The 16204-nt window shown below is 40.5% G+C and overlaps 1 protein-coding gene across 1 annotated transcript; it reads right to left on the reverse strand.

Moving 5' to 3' along the window:
* Positions 1 to 125: 125 nt before the first annotated feature.
* On the reverse strand, positions 126 to 16083 carry si:ch211-207e14.4 (interleukin-17 receptor D). Its single transcript, XM_049582151.1, has 12 exons — positions 15633 to 16083; positions 11057 to 11141; positions 6440 to 6598; positions 5879 to 5997; positions 3902 to 4025; positions 3080 to 3118; positions 2814 to 2959; positions 2605 to 2679; positions 2017 to 2083; positions 1537 to 1683; positions 1200 to 1372; positions 126 to 975 (listed from the first exon to the last, which is right to left on the reverse strand). The coding sequence occupies exons 1-12, from the start codon at positions 15753 to 15755 to the stop codon at positions 430 to 432; spliced, it is 1803 nt and encodes a 600-aa protein (XP_049438108.1). The 5' UTR covers positions 15756 to 16083; the 3' UTR covers positions 126 to 429.
* Positions 16084 to 16204: the final 121 nt, after the last annotated feature.

The raw sequence follows: 16204 nt of genomic DNA on the forward strand, positions 1-16204 counted from the left end.
CACAATGTGTAGATTAATAGTTAATTTATGTACAGGCCTATATTACAAATATACTTGACATGACATTGCAAGAAAACAAATAATATATATTTGCCAAATACATTTCTAAGACAAAGATAGCTTCCTTCTTTCCTTTTTTTTTTTTTTTTTTTTTTTAAAAAAATCCTTATTGTACACACACATACGTGGCATGTAACACATTTAAGAGGTCAAAGTGCACGGTGGCTGCCACTGCAGCACAACTGAGGCATAGGTGGTTAGTCAATTTCTTAAGGTCAGGGCAGCAAGGATGTAGATGTTCCAGCTGTGAGCTCACAGCTTCTCTTGTCTGGCCAGTTTTCTGGTAGTTTTCTTCAGGCCTATCTTTCTCCTACACTGGGTTGAGAACTATAATTAAGTCAGGGAGTATGGATTCTTTTTTTTTACTGCTTAGTCCCCTGCCTCTGCATAGTGATGCCTTTTTGCCGTCATTGCCATCCGAGCCTCATAGATAGCCCACTGCAGAGCTGCTCCGGCCGGTAACTCAGTAAAGCCTTCCTCTGAGATATGGTTTACCTTCAGGTAACAGCCCGGCCTGTGCAGAGCCACTCCGTGGAGGTGAGAGAAGAGCAGCTGTAAGTCTCTTGGCAACATGTAGTGAGATACCAGCCTCAGCTCAGTGGGGATGTCCGTTTCCTTAGAGTACTCAAAAATGGCTGCCATGTATTTGGATAGGTCCTGGCCCCTGGTTTTGGCTCGGCCCACCTCCTCTCCGATAAGTTGGACGGCTGCGTTGGAGCTAAAGGTGTTGGACCCAAAGACAAGCTCTCTGTCTGCTTCCTCGCCATCATCACCATCCTGTGGAGGCTGCGGTCTGTGGTTGAGGCCTTGGGAACAGATCACCAAGATAAAGTCGCTCTCCCTAATCTGTCGGCAGTGCCAGGCCATACTGCCCTCCTCAGCCACGCTCAGAGAGTTCCACAGGTCCAGGCACACCTGGAGAGAAAAAAAAGAGTAGTGTCACAACAAACTGATCTAATAACATATTTAGCCCTGCTCCTATCTCTCATTTAAGACGAAACAAAAAAATGGACAACATATTCATTATCTTTGTAAGATTATCCTTTTGTATTTTTAATTTGTCTCTGCCCTTCTGATTTGACTAAGACAGACAACATGTAGCAAAATGCATTAGAGCTATGGGATGTCACTTCCACTACCTGAGTGGCCATGTGCTGTTGTATGAAGGCCCCTAACTGCATGACAGCTTTGACATGAGCGGGGCCATCAGTGCTGCTGTAGCAAATCAGAAGACGAGGAGGGGTCAGCCTGTTTCTTTGCAGTGATGTCACTTCCTCCTGAGTCCCGCTCTCTTGATGCTGCTTGATAAGATCTGAACAGATGACAGAGAAATAATCTGTTAATGTTTCACACGATGTTGGTAACAGCAAAGACAGATGGGAGGTCTTTGTCAAATGGTGTAAAAATAACAATTATGAATTATCAAATTAGCTTCAAACTGTGATTTTACATAAAGTGCTCGGTTTGTTTTCGCACCTGGTTTTATGTCAAGATTCGTTATCTGTAGCCTGGTCCTCCTCCTGATGAGAGCAGCCAGTAAGACTACAAGTATGGCTACCACAGCCAGGCACAGTGGAATCATCAGAGCCAATGAGGGGGTGACAGAGCGTGTTGAAGAACCTCCTGAGGATGTGGGGAGTAGTTACTATACATGACAATTCAGTTACAAATTGGGAAATGAGCTTATTTGCATAACTGCAGAGAGTTAGCCAAGAAGATCGATCATGTCTTTGATGATCGTGAATCTCTCATCTAACTCCGGACAGAAATGCAAAAGATATTCTCCACATTTTCTCTAAAGGATGAAAGACTGATGGGGCTGTTCAGACATGTAGAAAATACTGTGTCTGTCAAATCTCTACCACAAAAAGTAAGATGAGGTTAGTATAACATCTGCTATGATATATCGTATGTCAGCAGCAGCAGCAGCAGCAGCAGCAAAACAGCTTCTCTTACCATTTTGAATGTGCATGACCTGAACACTGAATGTTTTCCTCACTGCATCCACTTCATTGGCTGCAATCTGTGACACAAGAAATGCTGAAAGTTATTCTTGACCTTGGAAAATTGTAATTGTTATTTTTTGGCCACTTGGGGGCAGCATAGCAAGCTGTAAACAGAACATTGACATAGTAACACCTTATAAAGTTGATGTCGTGAACGTGTCAGCAAACAGCTGCCTATTTATTCAGTAGAAAGGGAGCAACATAAGCACTTATTTGGACTTGTGTATCTGGCCACCTGATGATCATAAGTCCGATATTCTCTCTTCTTTTAGCTCTGTTTTGGTCTCCACCTACTCATGATGGAAAATTTAACATATAGCTACTTAAAGGGATAGTGCATCCAATTTCATTTCAAGACAAAGTAAATGAAGGAACACTAATAGAGTCCCATATAACATAAAGTTTCCAGGCTGGTATTTTAATATTACTTATTAAACACGAAGCCCCCAGAGTTTTTTGTTTTTGCTATAAACTATAGTACTTTCAGATATTATGCAATCTGTTTCATGTCTTAATTATAATCCATTTTTTATTTTACCTCGCATGTGTAATTGGTTCCTTCTTGAAGATCATCCAGCTGGTAGCTGTGGTGAGTTTTGTTTTTGCTGAAATTCTAAGGAAATGAAATAGTACAATTATTAAGTTTACTTGATTGTCAAATGTTTCTACAGAACAAATAACAGAAGCAAGGTGTTAATGCACTGAATGAAAACAAAATATAAAGATGCAGAGGTTGAAACCACTAACAGGCGTGATGTCTGTGTATTTCTTCTTGCCGTTCGCGTAACACAGTGAGAAGTAGCTTCTGATGCCCAGGTTTGGGGGAGCCAGGTTAAATGTCACGGTGATGGCAGTCCCTTCCTGCTGGACCTCAATATGTTTGGGGTACCAGTCTACAAGCAGACCATGAAATAAAGTAAAGCTGATCATAAAAAGAAGCATGTAATCACAATGTGGCGTAACTGTACCAGACTGGAGTTTGTTTGGTAGCTTTGAGGAACATTTTCTCTCACCTTTTTTGCACTGCTCAAGACCATTCTTCTCTGCACATGCTGCAAAATCATAATGAATACATTATTATATATATGAAGAAGACAGCAATGTTCAAAGGGCAGACGAGCTTCCTGATGACAGAGCATTAGATGTAACTATTACTGTGGTATGTGCACTGCGAATAAGAAGAACATAGTTAAATTGTAAAGGATACCCTGAAGCGTTTGTGTGTGTGTGTGTGTGTGTGTGTGTGTGTGTGTGTGTGTATGTGTGTGTACCTTATAAGATTATATTTAGCTCAGAGCAGGTGTGTCCAAAATACTTTAAATGGGGCCCAATCACATAATGTGAAAATACCTGGGGAACAGCTGCTTCTTGCATCATATGGGTTATTATGAATAAGAAAAAATGAATCCCATACGAATGAGACAGACGCAACTGTTTCATCTCTTTGTGAGAAAATATTCAACTTTTCATCGCTCCTGAAAGTGACAGCTGTCGCTGTAGACATTACGCTTCTTCACTGTGGCCATGTCTGCTACCTAGTAGGAAATATCTGCTGTAAGGTTTGCTGGTTTATCATCTGTTTAGGAAATTACATCAGCTCCACCTGCGCAGTTCCTACGTGGTGCATATCTACAACTGTATGATAGTCTTGCTATCATGAGTTGAATGGAAAAATAAAAGTGATCTTGCTTTATTAAACCAACATTGTGTAGTGGGCCACATAATGTATATTTTGAACAACAAGCTGTGGGGCACTTAAACTTGGTCCATGGGCAACGATTAGCCCGTGGGCCGGATGTTGGAAATGGCTGGTGTAGAGCTTAAAGAGGTCTTACAGCGTGTGGAGAAGATCTTGCTGCGGTAGAACCTCTCCCACTCCTCAGGCACTGGCAGAGCCATGACAGTTACAGCATACTGGGACCCAAGGGGGAGGCCGGGGAAAGGATCTGACTTGTACACCTGCGGAATACAGCGGCAAACATGACCTTGGTTTTCTTTAAACACATTGCACACTTTTAACTGATAAGGTGTGATAAGAGTTTTTGACATAGGCTTTATTAATGGTTAAAGAAAACAGCTTTCATGTTATCTTCGCCTTTTTCAACTTTATGATTTTCTTTCTGTTTTTAAGATATTCAGCATGAGTATTGTTTTCTTAATTTCTACTTTTCAAAAAAGTATTTCCACCTGTCTGATATCTTTAAACGTTACATAACTCCCAAATGGATTCAAAGACTTGCACAAGATTTAGTGGAAAAATTGGTCATGAGCCAAATGATATAAGGGGCAAAAAAAGTGTGTGTGTGTGTGTGTGTGTGTGTGTGTGTGTGTGTGTGTGTGTGTGTGTGTGTGTGTGTGCACACACACGTACAAACATATCATTTTGCCATAACCCCTTTCATAACTCATGAACCGCTTGTTGTAGGGAGACTTCAATGGACTAGTGACAAGATGGGTGGTATGTGTTTGTGTGAATGCATGAACACATGGATACATGCGTGCACATACAGCAGTTGCCGCTATTGCGAATTCCCACTTGTTTTTGTAGAATTTGTTTTTATTTAGGGTTATAAAGATGACTTGGTTATGATCCTGCAGCTCTAGTATAAACATGTTTCATGTGGTTTCATATTGTGCAACTGATGCCTGCAACTGACATATTGCATCTCTGCGCTAGCGCTGTGCAAGAATGTAACTTTTTCTTTGTGGGAATGTGAGGCATCTGTCTTCCAGGTGTGCATTAGACAACACTTTATTTTTCTGTTGTAAAGTCCCTTGTAAGTTTTTATTAGATGAATACTGTGTAGTAAAGCTGTATAAAAAGCCCTTTTAGTTAACTATAACATGGAGGTCACTTTCATGAGATAGTGTCTCTATCTTGAAGACACCGTGGTGTTAATGTACTGCATTTCTGAAAGGTCGCTTGTTGGTTAAAATCTCATTACACCTTTTATTCCGTCCTTCTTTCTCTTCTATGATGACCCCTCAAGGACGTACATAGACATACAGTACCAGTCAAAAGTTTGGACACACTGTTCACTGTTGGACACACACATTCAAGTAAATGGGAAAGTGTGTCCAAACTTTTGACTGGTACTGTAGTTACATGTCAGAAACAGAAATGTTTTTGCCTAGCACTGACACAATACTGTGCAATAATATATTTCCCTCATCGTCAAAGCTGGGACAAACACCTGTCAGACATAAAACACATTCATTTAAATTGTCATCACTATCAGCTGCTACTATGGAGAGTGTGGGATTCTGATCACTGATCAAAAGTATGCAGCTCCCAAAGTTAAGAGCATATCCAGTGGCGCATGTTCTCATATAAGATATGGTATGTACAGTCCTCCAGGACATTCGCATAACAAAAGGCGACATAAATAATAGGCTTGCCTTGTGAGGTTTATTGCTTTTGAAAGATCTTGAGCGTAAAATGTGCAGCTGTTTCCTCTTAGGACATACTTTCTGTTTTTTGGGGGATGATGTCACTGTGAGCTCACTTAAAATATAGCATAATTCATTTCACAATCACTAGGTCATAATTTATGAGTACTAAAAGACACTTTGTGCCAGTATGTTTTGTTTCTTTTGTACGAAGGAGAGATTTAGGATTCACTCACTGAAAAAAATAAAAACTACATAGAAACACATTTATATGAAAAGTGCTGTTTCATTGTTTAAACTTGAAATTAGCTGTGAGCGTTCCTTTAAGCAAAAGCTGTGAGAATTCAATACTTGTAACACAAATAAATTTTGGGTTGTCAAAAACAACATTCTTGACTGAAAAAGGCCAAAGGCCCTCCTACCATTTCAGCATGTGAAGCTGGGAGGGAGAGGTTACGGTGAAAGAGAAAGAGCTGACAGGCAACACTTGACCCTCCCAAAGCCTGCAGGGATACCTGAAAGCCTCGCAGGAAGGCAATTCCTGCAGCAAACACAAAACAGACAGAGTGAAGTCAGTGTCACAGACTCAGTGGCAATCCAACATCCAAGTTGCAGATATACTTCAAAGTCAAATGTGTGCTGCATGTTCTCCAACATCTGTTACGCTGTCACCTGTCAAAGGCCCAGTCATACACGGAATAATCAAACAAGCATCTCTCATACATTCTTATAATGCCTGACAACATTTTCACCTTCCAGTAATGATTCACTGTCAAGTGTCAAGTGAAATAAATCTTTTTTATGTCAAACCCTGATAGGAGAAATTACTTTGGGGAGCTTGTGTCTGTCTGACATCTTGTATTAGTTTCAAAACTGCCTCGAGACTCAAAAACCAACCAAACCACTTTGTGACCTCCACCCAATGTAAAGATCATACAACAACTGCATACAGAAATTGGCTTTGTCAGTCCATTTCAGCATACCATAGTAGCTTGGCTTCCAGGAGACAACAATGGTGTCAGATTTGGGGTTTAGCTCATTGACAAACTCAACCTTTACATCATTTGGTGCTTGGACGTAGTGCTGACAGATTTTAGGGTCCTCCTCCCCAAGCAACTTGAAACATGGCCAGGGAATACAACCTGAGGAGAAATAACAATAGAAACAAAGAATGTCAAAGTGTCTTAGATATTCTCAGCACGTTATGATCTCTAGTCAGAATCAACATAGTGTTGCCAGATTGAGTCCTAAAATGGGGGAATGAGTTAGCACCTTTGCACTTTCAGTTCCCTCGTCTCAGAGTCATTCGGTTAACACAGGTTTAAGATTTTCATATTTTGTTCAGAACATCATAAATACGCCACTCGTAAATTCTGAAGCTTTTACATGCCTTCAGAAATGCTGTTGCTAACAAGTAGCTAAATGAAACCACAGTGTCATCACGCCAAGCATGGCTTTACAGCCTTGTTGCAATGTTAAATCATTTGACAAGTTTGTTTATAGCCTAACATTAGCTTTTTACTTAAGCGATTGCATAATCCAACAACCATAGGCTTTATATTAAGGGAACCAGGGTGACGCTAACTTTGGGGTTGGCCTTCATAAAAATATCATCCCTGCAACCCTCTATACATTTCTGGATATTTAATGTAAAAGAACAAAGGATGTTTAAGAAAGACTAGTCTGCCCACAGTCACAATGCTAAAATGCTAATGTTTAGCAGGAAATAGGCTATTACATCTACCTAGTATGTTAGCATACTAACATTTGCTATTTTGCTTCAACACAAAGTAGGTTTGAGGTTGTAGGGCATGTCAATAGTTTTGCCAGTAGGCCTATTTGTTCATAAAACAAAGTATTATACAAGGAAAAATTTTGACCTGAACATGGCTAGGTAGCATAATTAGCTAGATTAAAAGTCTGAGGATCAATAAAGCCACAGTTGTTCTGTTTATCCTTTGGAACATAATTGTGAACTGAATTTCATCTAATAGTTGTTGAGATATTAAAGTCTGAACTAAAGCAGTTGACCAAGCAAATAACGGACATTGCTATCCGTCTGAACTACAGCGCTAGCTTGGTTAAAAATAATTGTGTGGTTAGTTAAAGTTAATAAGTGCTGGGGTGTAAGCATAGACTGTAAATAAAGCAGGGATAAAGATTAATGTATAAATATTTATTTTATAAATAAGGAAGGGTGTAACTAGTTACATGTAAAGTTGTAATGTAATTAAATATCAAAATATGGTAATTACTGCCCAATGTCAGCTGGAATAGGCTCCAGCTCCCCCGTAACCCCTAACAGGATAAGCGGTCACAGAAAATGAATGAATGTAATGGCCCGCACAGTGATACAGTGGTTAGGATTGTCACCTCACAGCAAGAGGATTCGAAACCCAGGGTGGGGGAGCCCTTCTGTGTGGAGCTTGCATGTTCTCTCCGTGTCAACTTTTTCCAAAGACATGCAGGTTAGGTTCATGACTCTAAATTGGACGTAGGTGTGAATGTCAGTGTGAATGGTTGTCTGTCTTTGTGTCAACCCTATAGTCTGGTGACCTGTCCAGGGTGTACCCTGCCTCTCACCCAGTGTCATCTGGGATAGGCTCCAGTCCCCCCTGCAACCCCTAACAGAATAAGCAGTTATGGAAAATGAATGCATGTAATCCATGACAATTTGGGAGTGTTTGTTATTTATGAGGGGGCAGGGGGTGGTGCACAAATGGGGACGCATGTCAAATATTTTTTTAAACACTAGGGAAGGCCTTATATTTTCTATTTTGGTTTAGGGGAGGGGCATACAAATTCACATGGTTGTATTGTGTATTTATTTTACCAACAATTTTAAAAGACAACATGCCTTCCAAACCTGCCGCCAAAATTTTAAATTTTACCATTTATCATGGCCAGAAATTGTAAAAACAGAAATTATCATTGGATTTTCAAATTTCCAACGGTCCTTGGACACTTTCTGTGTGACAAATGCTTCCATCAGAAAAAAAACAATCTAAAATCTGAGCTTTAAATCATGATATTTTGTTAAAATCTCTTTATATCTGATTAAAAATTTGGCCAAAAAATAAACTGTGTGCATTAACTAGCAGGGGTGTATTAGCAAACAGTGGGCCCCTGGGCAAAGATATGCAAAAGGCCCCCTACCTCTCCTACACTGGAGCAAGACACATGCTTTTATAGCTGTTTAGCCTCTTCTTGTGTTGTTGATTTGCATCTCTTTGTAGTCGAAATGCCTCTTTTTGTGGTTTTGCATCTCTTTGTAGTTTAAGAGGTGTATTTTTAAGAGGTCTCTTTCATAATTGTGTCTTTTTTTGTCATTTTATGTCTCTTGGTGGTTGTCTTGCACCTTCTTGTAGTTATTTTGTGTCTCTTTGCAGTTCCTTTGCATCTCCATGTGGTAATTTTGAAGCTTCTTCCGTGTTAATTTTAGTGCCATTTTGCAGGCACAGGGCCAGGTGCCCCTCCTTAAGCCTGATTTATGGTCCTGCGGCGTACAGAGCCAGAGCGGTAGGAGGCTGCGTTCCTTTCCTGAATGGTTATCGTCATCTCTAGTTGATTCTTTGTTTAGCTTCCGGCTTTTCCGGTCACAGAGAAATGAACGCGGAGCATGGACAGACGGCTCCGTCCGTATCCGTATTGAACGTTGAGCATAAATGGGCCTCAATACTGCAACATCTACATTGCAACAGAAGATGTTTAGAGATGGTGGGGATGGCGAAATCTGGAAATACGGAACCAGAAATGCGTTGCTACCAAGCAAACCAATCACAGCCCTCTCGGTCTGTGCTGGGTCTGCGTCACCTCGACGTGTAGTTACATTTTTGGGGAGGTGCACATCAGGCTACGCTGGGGGCTATGGCGAGCCTTCTGCGTAGCCACGTACCCTATGACGTAGCGACGTCGTTGATTTAACGCAGGACCATAAATCAGGCTTTAGACCTTGGCCCCCGGGCCTGTGCCCCGTAGCTCACCAGCATGCACGACAAGAGTGAAAAGCTGAGGCTTTTTTCAACTCCTTGATTTTGTCTTCAACTTTTAACTATTAACTTTCAAACAGCAGCGGGTAAGTTTTAAAAATCTAATGACTAGTTTATGATTGAGGAAGAGTCATGCAGTTTCCACCAGTCACTCAAGGAGGCTCAAGGAAAAATATTTGTATCTTCAGGGAGAGACAATAAAACAAACAAACAAACAAAAACTAAGTCACACCCCAGGCACCCCCTTCTCTGATAAAGAACAGCCCCTTACTTACAAAAAATTGTAATCCAATTTAAGTTTAGGCTATATGTAGAATTTCACATTAATTCAGTTGCTTTTTTTTTTTTTTTTGGTGTGCAGGAATGCCATCTGTTGGCATATTTGCGAACAGCATGGATAAGCAAATCCATTAGAACTAATTTGAATACAATATCATCAAGTCAGATGGCTTACAGTTGTGTCTCTGCCCATTCGGGCTCCATTCATGCCATTGTTTTTGGCTGGTTCTCTTGTTTAAATGTGCACCACCCTATGTCTTTTTAATAAAGCCAATCAGCTATTGCCCATTTGTACAGAAAGCAATAAAATGCAATAAGTTACTTTCCTTTGATGGCATATTTGAAATACATAACTCATTACATTTTTAACAGGGTAACTCATAGCTTTATCTGTAGGCTATTACATTTCAAAAGTAACCTTCCCAAGACTGACATTAATCACACCCTGAGGAAGGCTTTTGTGCCAAAACGCATGGGCTGTAACCCACTTTCATCGTGTTTTAACTTTTTCTAAATGAAGCCATTTTTTGAATAAAGGCTTTCTATACATTTAAATAAGAGTGCGATGGATTTTCCTTTTTTTGACATTAATCCAGTTGGGTCAAACATTGTTGAATTTTTCATCAAAATAAAATATTAGCACTGTTGCCAGCAGCAACAAGTTTGATAAATATTTTACATGGGTTTACCAGGAATATCCTTTAGGTTTAGGACATGCTAGATATAGACCTTAAGGGTACAATATCTCACTGCTGCCAAAATACACTGCTCAAAAAGATTAGGGGAACACATAAATCACACATCACATTTTGATGAACGAATTATTCAAGTGTAAAGTCTTTACTGATGTACATTATATAATTTGTTGAAGCAAACCTTCTTGCGACTGCATGTATAGATGTGCCATCCTGGACTACCTGTGCAACCTGATTGGGCTGCAGGTACCGCTTCATGCTACCAGTAGTGACAAGGACACTAGCAGAAGACAAAACTAGAGAAGAATCAGTCAGGAAAGATAAGGAGAGAGCAACTGTCTGTGGCCACCATGTTGTCTTGCTTTTGCCTCTCCATTGCACCTGTTGTCACTTCTTTTTGCACCTAAGTAGGTGAGACTGATTTACAATCTCTTCCTAAATGAACAGATTGATATCCCTGAAGTTGAACTGACTTGGTGCTATACTGTGACCATTAAGTGTTCCCTTAATTTTTTTTGAGCAGTGCATGTTTGCGCAATTACTGTGTTAGTGCATTCAATGTTTAACAAAGTTTGTCAGGGTAATTCTTTATAGTCACGCAGAATGCAGTTAATTGTAGGTTCACAATCAGACTTACTTCCAAATGCTTGAAGGGAGTTAAATCCCAGAGCCTTTTTGACATCAGCTCTGGTTATTCTGCAGTATTCACATCCAGGTCCACCCTGCAGAGGAGAAAGCAATAATGAATCCAACACTCTCAGCTGCATTTGTAACTGTGCATATTGAATGTTGTTTGCAAATTGTGCCATTTTGCAATCAGGTGAACAGACTGGAAAAATGAACAACACAAAACAATGTAGAGGAAACACAGCACAACAACAGATATGTGCACACAGTTTTACATGCCAACACAGGCCAATTGTTGTTGACCTAAATTAAAAATCACATTTGATTACTCATGGTCTGTGTTAACCTGCCAAGAGGAGGATTGGGTCAGAGGCAAGAAATGTAAAAGACCGCACTCTGCTTACCAAGTGAGAAATAAGGAATTGGCAACAGAGACAAGAAATAAACAAAATAAAAAGCAATATAAAAAGTGTTAGAAATAAACTGTGAATAACACCATTAAATAAATTTGTATGTAAATGATTTACAGAGGATTTGCAGGCTGTCGTTTGTAGTATTGTTAAATCGTGTTGCAATTCTCGCCTCCCTAAATTGGTTCCATGTTAGCTACAGAGTTGAACAAGCTCTGTCCCCACATCACTGTGCCAGAAACCTGACATTCTCTGATAAGGCCAGTAAGCTTCAGCTGAAATGCTTGTCAGATACAAACCTACAACCCCACGATTACCAAATCTCAGACGAGGGCTGTGTAGGCTTATCTTAGCTTCGCTAATCTTAGTTCTGTGCAGATTGATTGATGGGTTGGTGTCATGAAATTGGTCAGTACAAACTTAGGCAAACATGTCATATTTGCTTTTACAAGAAGAAAACATGATCATGAATCATGAATTTGATGTAAGAAGACATGGATTTTTTGGACATGTATGTATGATAGGTGACTGGTAGACCTACATATAATAGGTGAACAATATGCTCAGGGTAATCTAAAAGGGTTTAAGTCCTTTCGAGTCATCTGTCTCAAGTCATGAATACAAAGTCAAAGTCAAGTCAAGTCTTTTATCAACGTTAGTCAAGCAAGTCTCAAGTCATCATATTTGCCACTCGAGTCTGACTCGAGTCAAGTCATGTGACTCGAGTCCCGACGGAGACGGATGGTATTTTGTAGCAGCGTGCCACTGCATTGCACCAGAAAAGGTGCGAAAATTGGATGTGTGCCGAACTTTGAAGCCAACTTGAAATAGTGGTCAAATCGTGCAACTTCTGGCTCCATCACATGATGCCATTAGGTCCAAAAATGCTTTTTCCCATTGACTTACATTGGGAAAGACAGGTCTGTGCATCAGTGACTAATGTTTTTTTGAGCATCACAACCCCCACAAAATGACTTTGATTATGACTATGATTATCAGAATTTGATCCATTCAGTCTGGTAACATTTTGAAAGTTTAGAAGAGCCGCATGATTTAATAATTTTATCCCTTTTCAAGTTAGCAGAAGGGTCTGTCTCTATGTGTCAGCCCTGCGATAGCCTGGCGACCTGTCCAGGGTGTACCCTGCCTCTCGCCCGATGTCAGCTGGGATAGGCTCCAGCCCCCCTGCGACCCTCAAGAGGATGAAGCGGTTAGAAGATGAATGAATGAATGAAGTTAGCAGAAGGCTAAACTGGACGTTAGCCGCTTGGCTAGCAGAGTTTCCAGTGCGCTTCCTCTATGGGCCTGATGATGTGAAATGTCTGGGTAGTTTTTTGGCTTCCTGCGCCACTGAGCACCTTTCAGAATGAATAGGACCCTTCATCCAACCTGTATCTAATTTTCTTCATACATCCATGGAACTGAAGCCAATAAACACCCGTGGTTACTGCAGGGTCATTTGTCCTGGGAATGAATGCTGATTGTAGACTTTCCCATTAAAAACAAAAGCCAGATGTTCAGGGGCTCAGGAGAAATGTCCTAAATAGTGAGCCAAGTACAGACCCAAAAAATGGTGTTCGATTATGGGGAATAACAATCCATAGTAATGATTCACAGTAGCTATTGTATCACATGCTGCTAGTGTCTGTCTTACCAGAAGCGCACATTCATATTACTGACTGCTCTGCAGGTTTAGAGACCATAACTAGACAAACAGGTGGAGAAAATTAGAGAGGAAGAAATCTGATTGTAGACTTTCCCATTAAAAACAAAAGCCAGATGTTCAGGGGCTCAGGAGAAATGTCCTAAATAGTGAGCCAAGTACAGACCCAAAAAATGGTGTTCGATTATGGGGAATAACAATCCATAGTAATGATTCACAGTAGCTATTGTATCACATGCTGCTAGTGTCTGTCTTACCAGAAGCGCACATTCATATTACTGACTGCTCTGCAGGTTTAGAGACCATAACTAGACAAACAGGTGGAGAAAATTAGAGAGGAAGAAATAATGACAAAGGCAAGAGAAAGAAAGAGTGTGTGTGGTGGTTCACACAATTAAACTGTCAGGTTGGGTAATGGCCATCAAAAAGTCTTTGTAGTATGGATATTTACTTGCACGCAGGTTGAGAACATAATCAGTGTTCTTAGCATGGATGCCACAAATGACACATCCTCAATTGACACCTTCACAATGTGGGTGGACTTTCCAATACACACACAGGACACGTGGCTGACACACAATACGTACACTGTCAATAAAGGTAAAAGTGTGATCCTCCATTTTAGAAAAGCTGAAAATGATACAAAACAAAGAGGATCACTTAAGTCAACACCAGCAAAAGGTTTTGAATATAAAACTTTTTGTGATCACACAAGACGAAAGAAATTTGATACTTGTTGTGTAACTCACACTGGGACTAGAGCTCGGCTCATGTTGAAAACCTGGCATTCTTCCTTTGTCCATTTACTCTTTATGAACGTAAACAACTCTCGCACAGAGGCTGAAACTTCTGACAGCAACCCGTTGCCTTGAGCTACCAATTTGAGACCATGTGTACAGTATTACTGACATTTCACACAGAAGTGACGCAGGCCGGTCCAGGCTAGAACACATACAGGAGAGAGGCATTTCGTCTGGTTTAAAGAGTTTTCAGTGGAGGTTTTTTCATTGGAGATATAAGGAAATTACAGTTTACTGGACTGCTGTGAAGCTGCTGGGAGATACAGTATTTATAGTCTAGGGCATGGGTTTCGTGTCAACACTTGGGGGGGACGACACATTTGAAACAGGTGGTTTGGGGGTCCTCTGCGAGAAAATTTTGAGCATCAGACACTCCCTACATTCTGATTAATTTTTATGCATCAATTAAGGGTTTAAGTGTCTTTAATTTTGTGAAAATAAAGGCGTTCTGCTACTTTCATGTTTTTATTGGGGGGACAAATGCACATGTATGTTAATAATTATATTCAGGTTTTCAAAATATCCGTGGAAAAGACGTGTCTTCATTCGTTCAGAAAAGAAGGACAATATTAAGAAGCAGATGACATTTGACACTTAATGTTTTTAGCTGGAAAAACTTGAGTCTTCTAATTAAAAATGTTAGTTTCTTTTTTATTTTATTTTATTTTTAATTAAAAATGTAGTTCTCTCTTTTCTAGGACAGTAGATTCTGACCTTTTTCACTTAGGACCTCTTAGATAAAGTTACCCTCATGTGACATACCCTGTTCAACCAAAGAGCCATTTTTCCTTCTCAGATTATGAAATCTTTAAGACGTAAAATCATCCAGTGATTCAAGAGCAAAAACACTGTTTAGAATAAAGTCAGAAAAATAATGTGTCAGCAGAAATATTTTAGTTCTGCTCTCCAAATCTGTTCACGTGACCCCTCAAATTGAACTTGCAATCCCACGTGGGGCCCCGACCCCCAGGTTGGGAACCACTGCTTTAGGTCATGACCAAGTCAATGAGAGGTATTTTCTCCCCTCTCTGTCAGTTTTACTTATATAAGTCAGGTTGAATTTTCTGGCAGTTCACATAAATGCAGGTTTGAAGAACATCTCAAAACATGCATCTGCCCATTGTCAGATTAAAGACGTTTTTTTTTGTTTTTTTTTAGGTTTCTGGACATATTTTATATCCCAACTTGCCAAAACTCTGCGTCAGAGGGAGAAAACACTCCGAGGCTCGTGTTGTTGACATCACAGGACACACATGATAGAGATCAAGCCTTTATGTTAAGTCATGTGTATTGACAAAAGATAAGAGCCTGTTATAATATAAACCAGACAGTGTGACCACAAATGAACCTAATGTCTGTACAGTTTCAGAAATGTTCTAAGACTTTCCCGATTAAGCTTCAACACAAACATTTGTTGTTTGAGCAGAAGAGCAGGTCCTCTGCTGTTCACGGCAGCCAAAACACCAAGAGTTGCAGCTGGAGGGGAGGCAGCCTGTTTAACAGCAAAGCAAACCTAACCAGGGTGTACCTCAGGTCAGCTGTCATGTTTTAGTAGATTGACATAAAAATATCCACCTGGATTAGAAACCACAAAATGAAATAAGGATATTAAAGTAGCTACAACAGAAGGCGAGCCTGTTTATATGTCAACACAAAACAAAGACCCAAAGCAGAGCTTGTGTAAATACACAGTAGATTGGAAAGCCGGTTTACCTGTCGTATACAGTCCAGACTGCAGTCCTGAGGAGTGATGGCAGCAGCTGTGACATCATCCTGAGCCCAGAGTGGCTGACCAAGTGCAAAGAAATAGTACAAAACAAGAGCTCCCTTCAACATGCTGCTATAGCCAGCATGACATGGTCCAACTGTGAGCACCAGACCTCAGACCAACCAACCCGCACGAGGAAACAAACGCACTCAGTGGACTAAATGGCTGTAAGAAGTGTGGAAAGTAAATCTAATGTTAAAGTGTCCTCAGTGGTGCGTGAGAGTGTTGACAGGAACGACGGAGTGAGACGAGGAGGGGAGTGGTGTCTTAAGGCTACGGGGGTGGAGGTGCAACCAGCTAGCTCACTGTACATGTTTTAACAGTTGCGTTGCCAGACTAGTTCATTTTGTGCTGTAAGAGCATGGAGGCAGACAGCAGGTTTGGCTGTCGCATGCAATTTACAGTTTGCAGCCGTAGCCAAGAAAAGCCTGTTGACATGCGGCATAAACACGCAGGAATGATGAACATCTTTCCAACAAAAGGCACAAGCATCCAAGTGTAGGTGCCAAATGACTCT

Source organism: Epinephelus fuscoguttatus, linkage group LG7 (assembly GCF_011397635.1).
Source record: "Epinephelus fuscoguttatus linkage group LG7, E.fuscoguttatus.final_Chr_v1".
Lineage (NCBI taxonomy): Eukaryota > Metazoa > Chordata > Actinopteri > Perciformes > Serranidae > Epinephelus > Epinephelus fuscoguttatus.

Excerpts from the sequence above, each read along its gene's own strand:
- si:ch211-207e14.4 (XM_049582151.1), bottom strand. The coding sequence starts at position 15,755 with ATGTTGAAGGGAGCTCTTGTTTTGTACTATTTCTTTGCACTTGGTCAG. Across the intron at positions 3,119-3,901 it reads CAAGATCTTCTCCACACGCT|CATGTGCAGAGAAGAATGGT; the intron begins GTAAGACCTCTT and ends ATGATTTTGCAG. Across the intron at positions 2,960-3,079 it reads TCTTGAGCAGTGCAAAAAAG|ACTGGTACCCCAAACATATT; the intron begins GTGAGAGAAAAT and ends GTCTGCTTGTAG.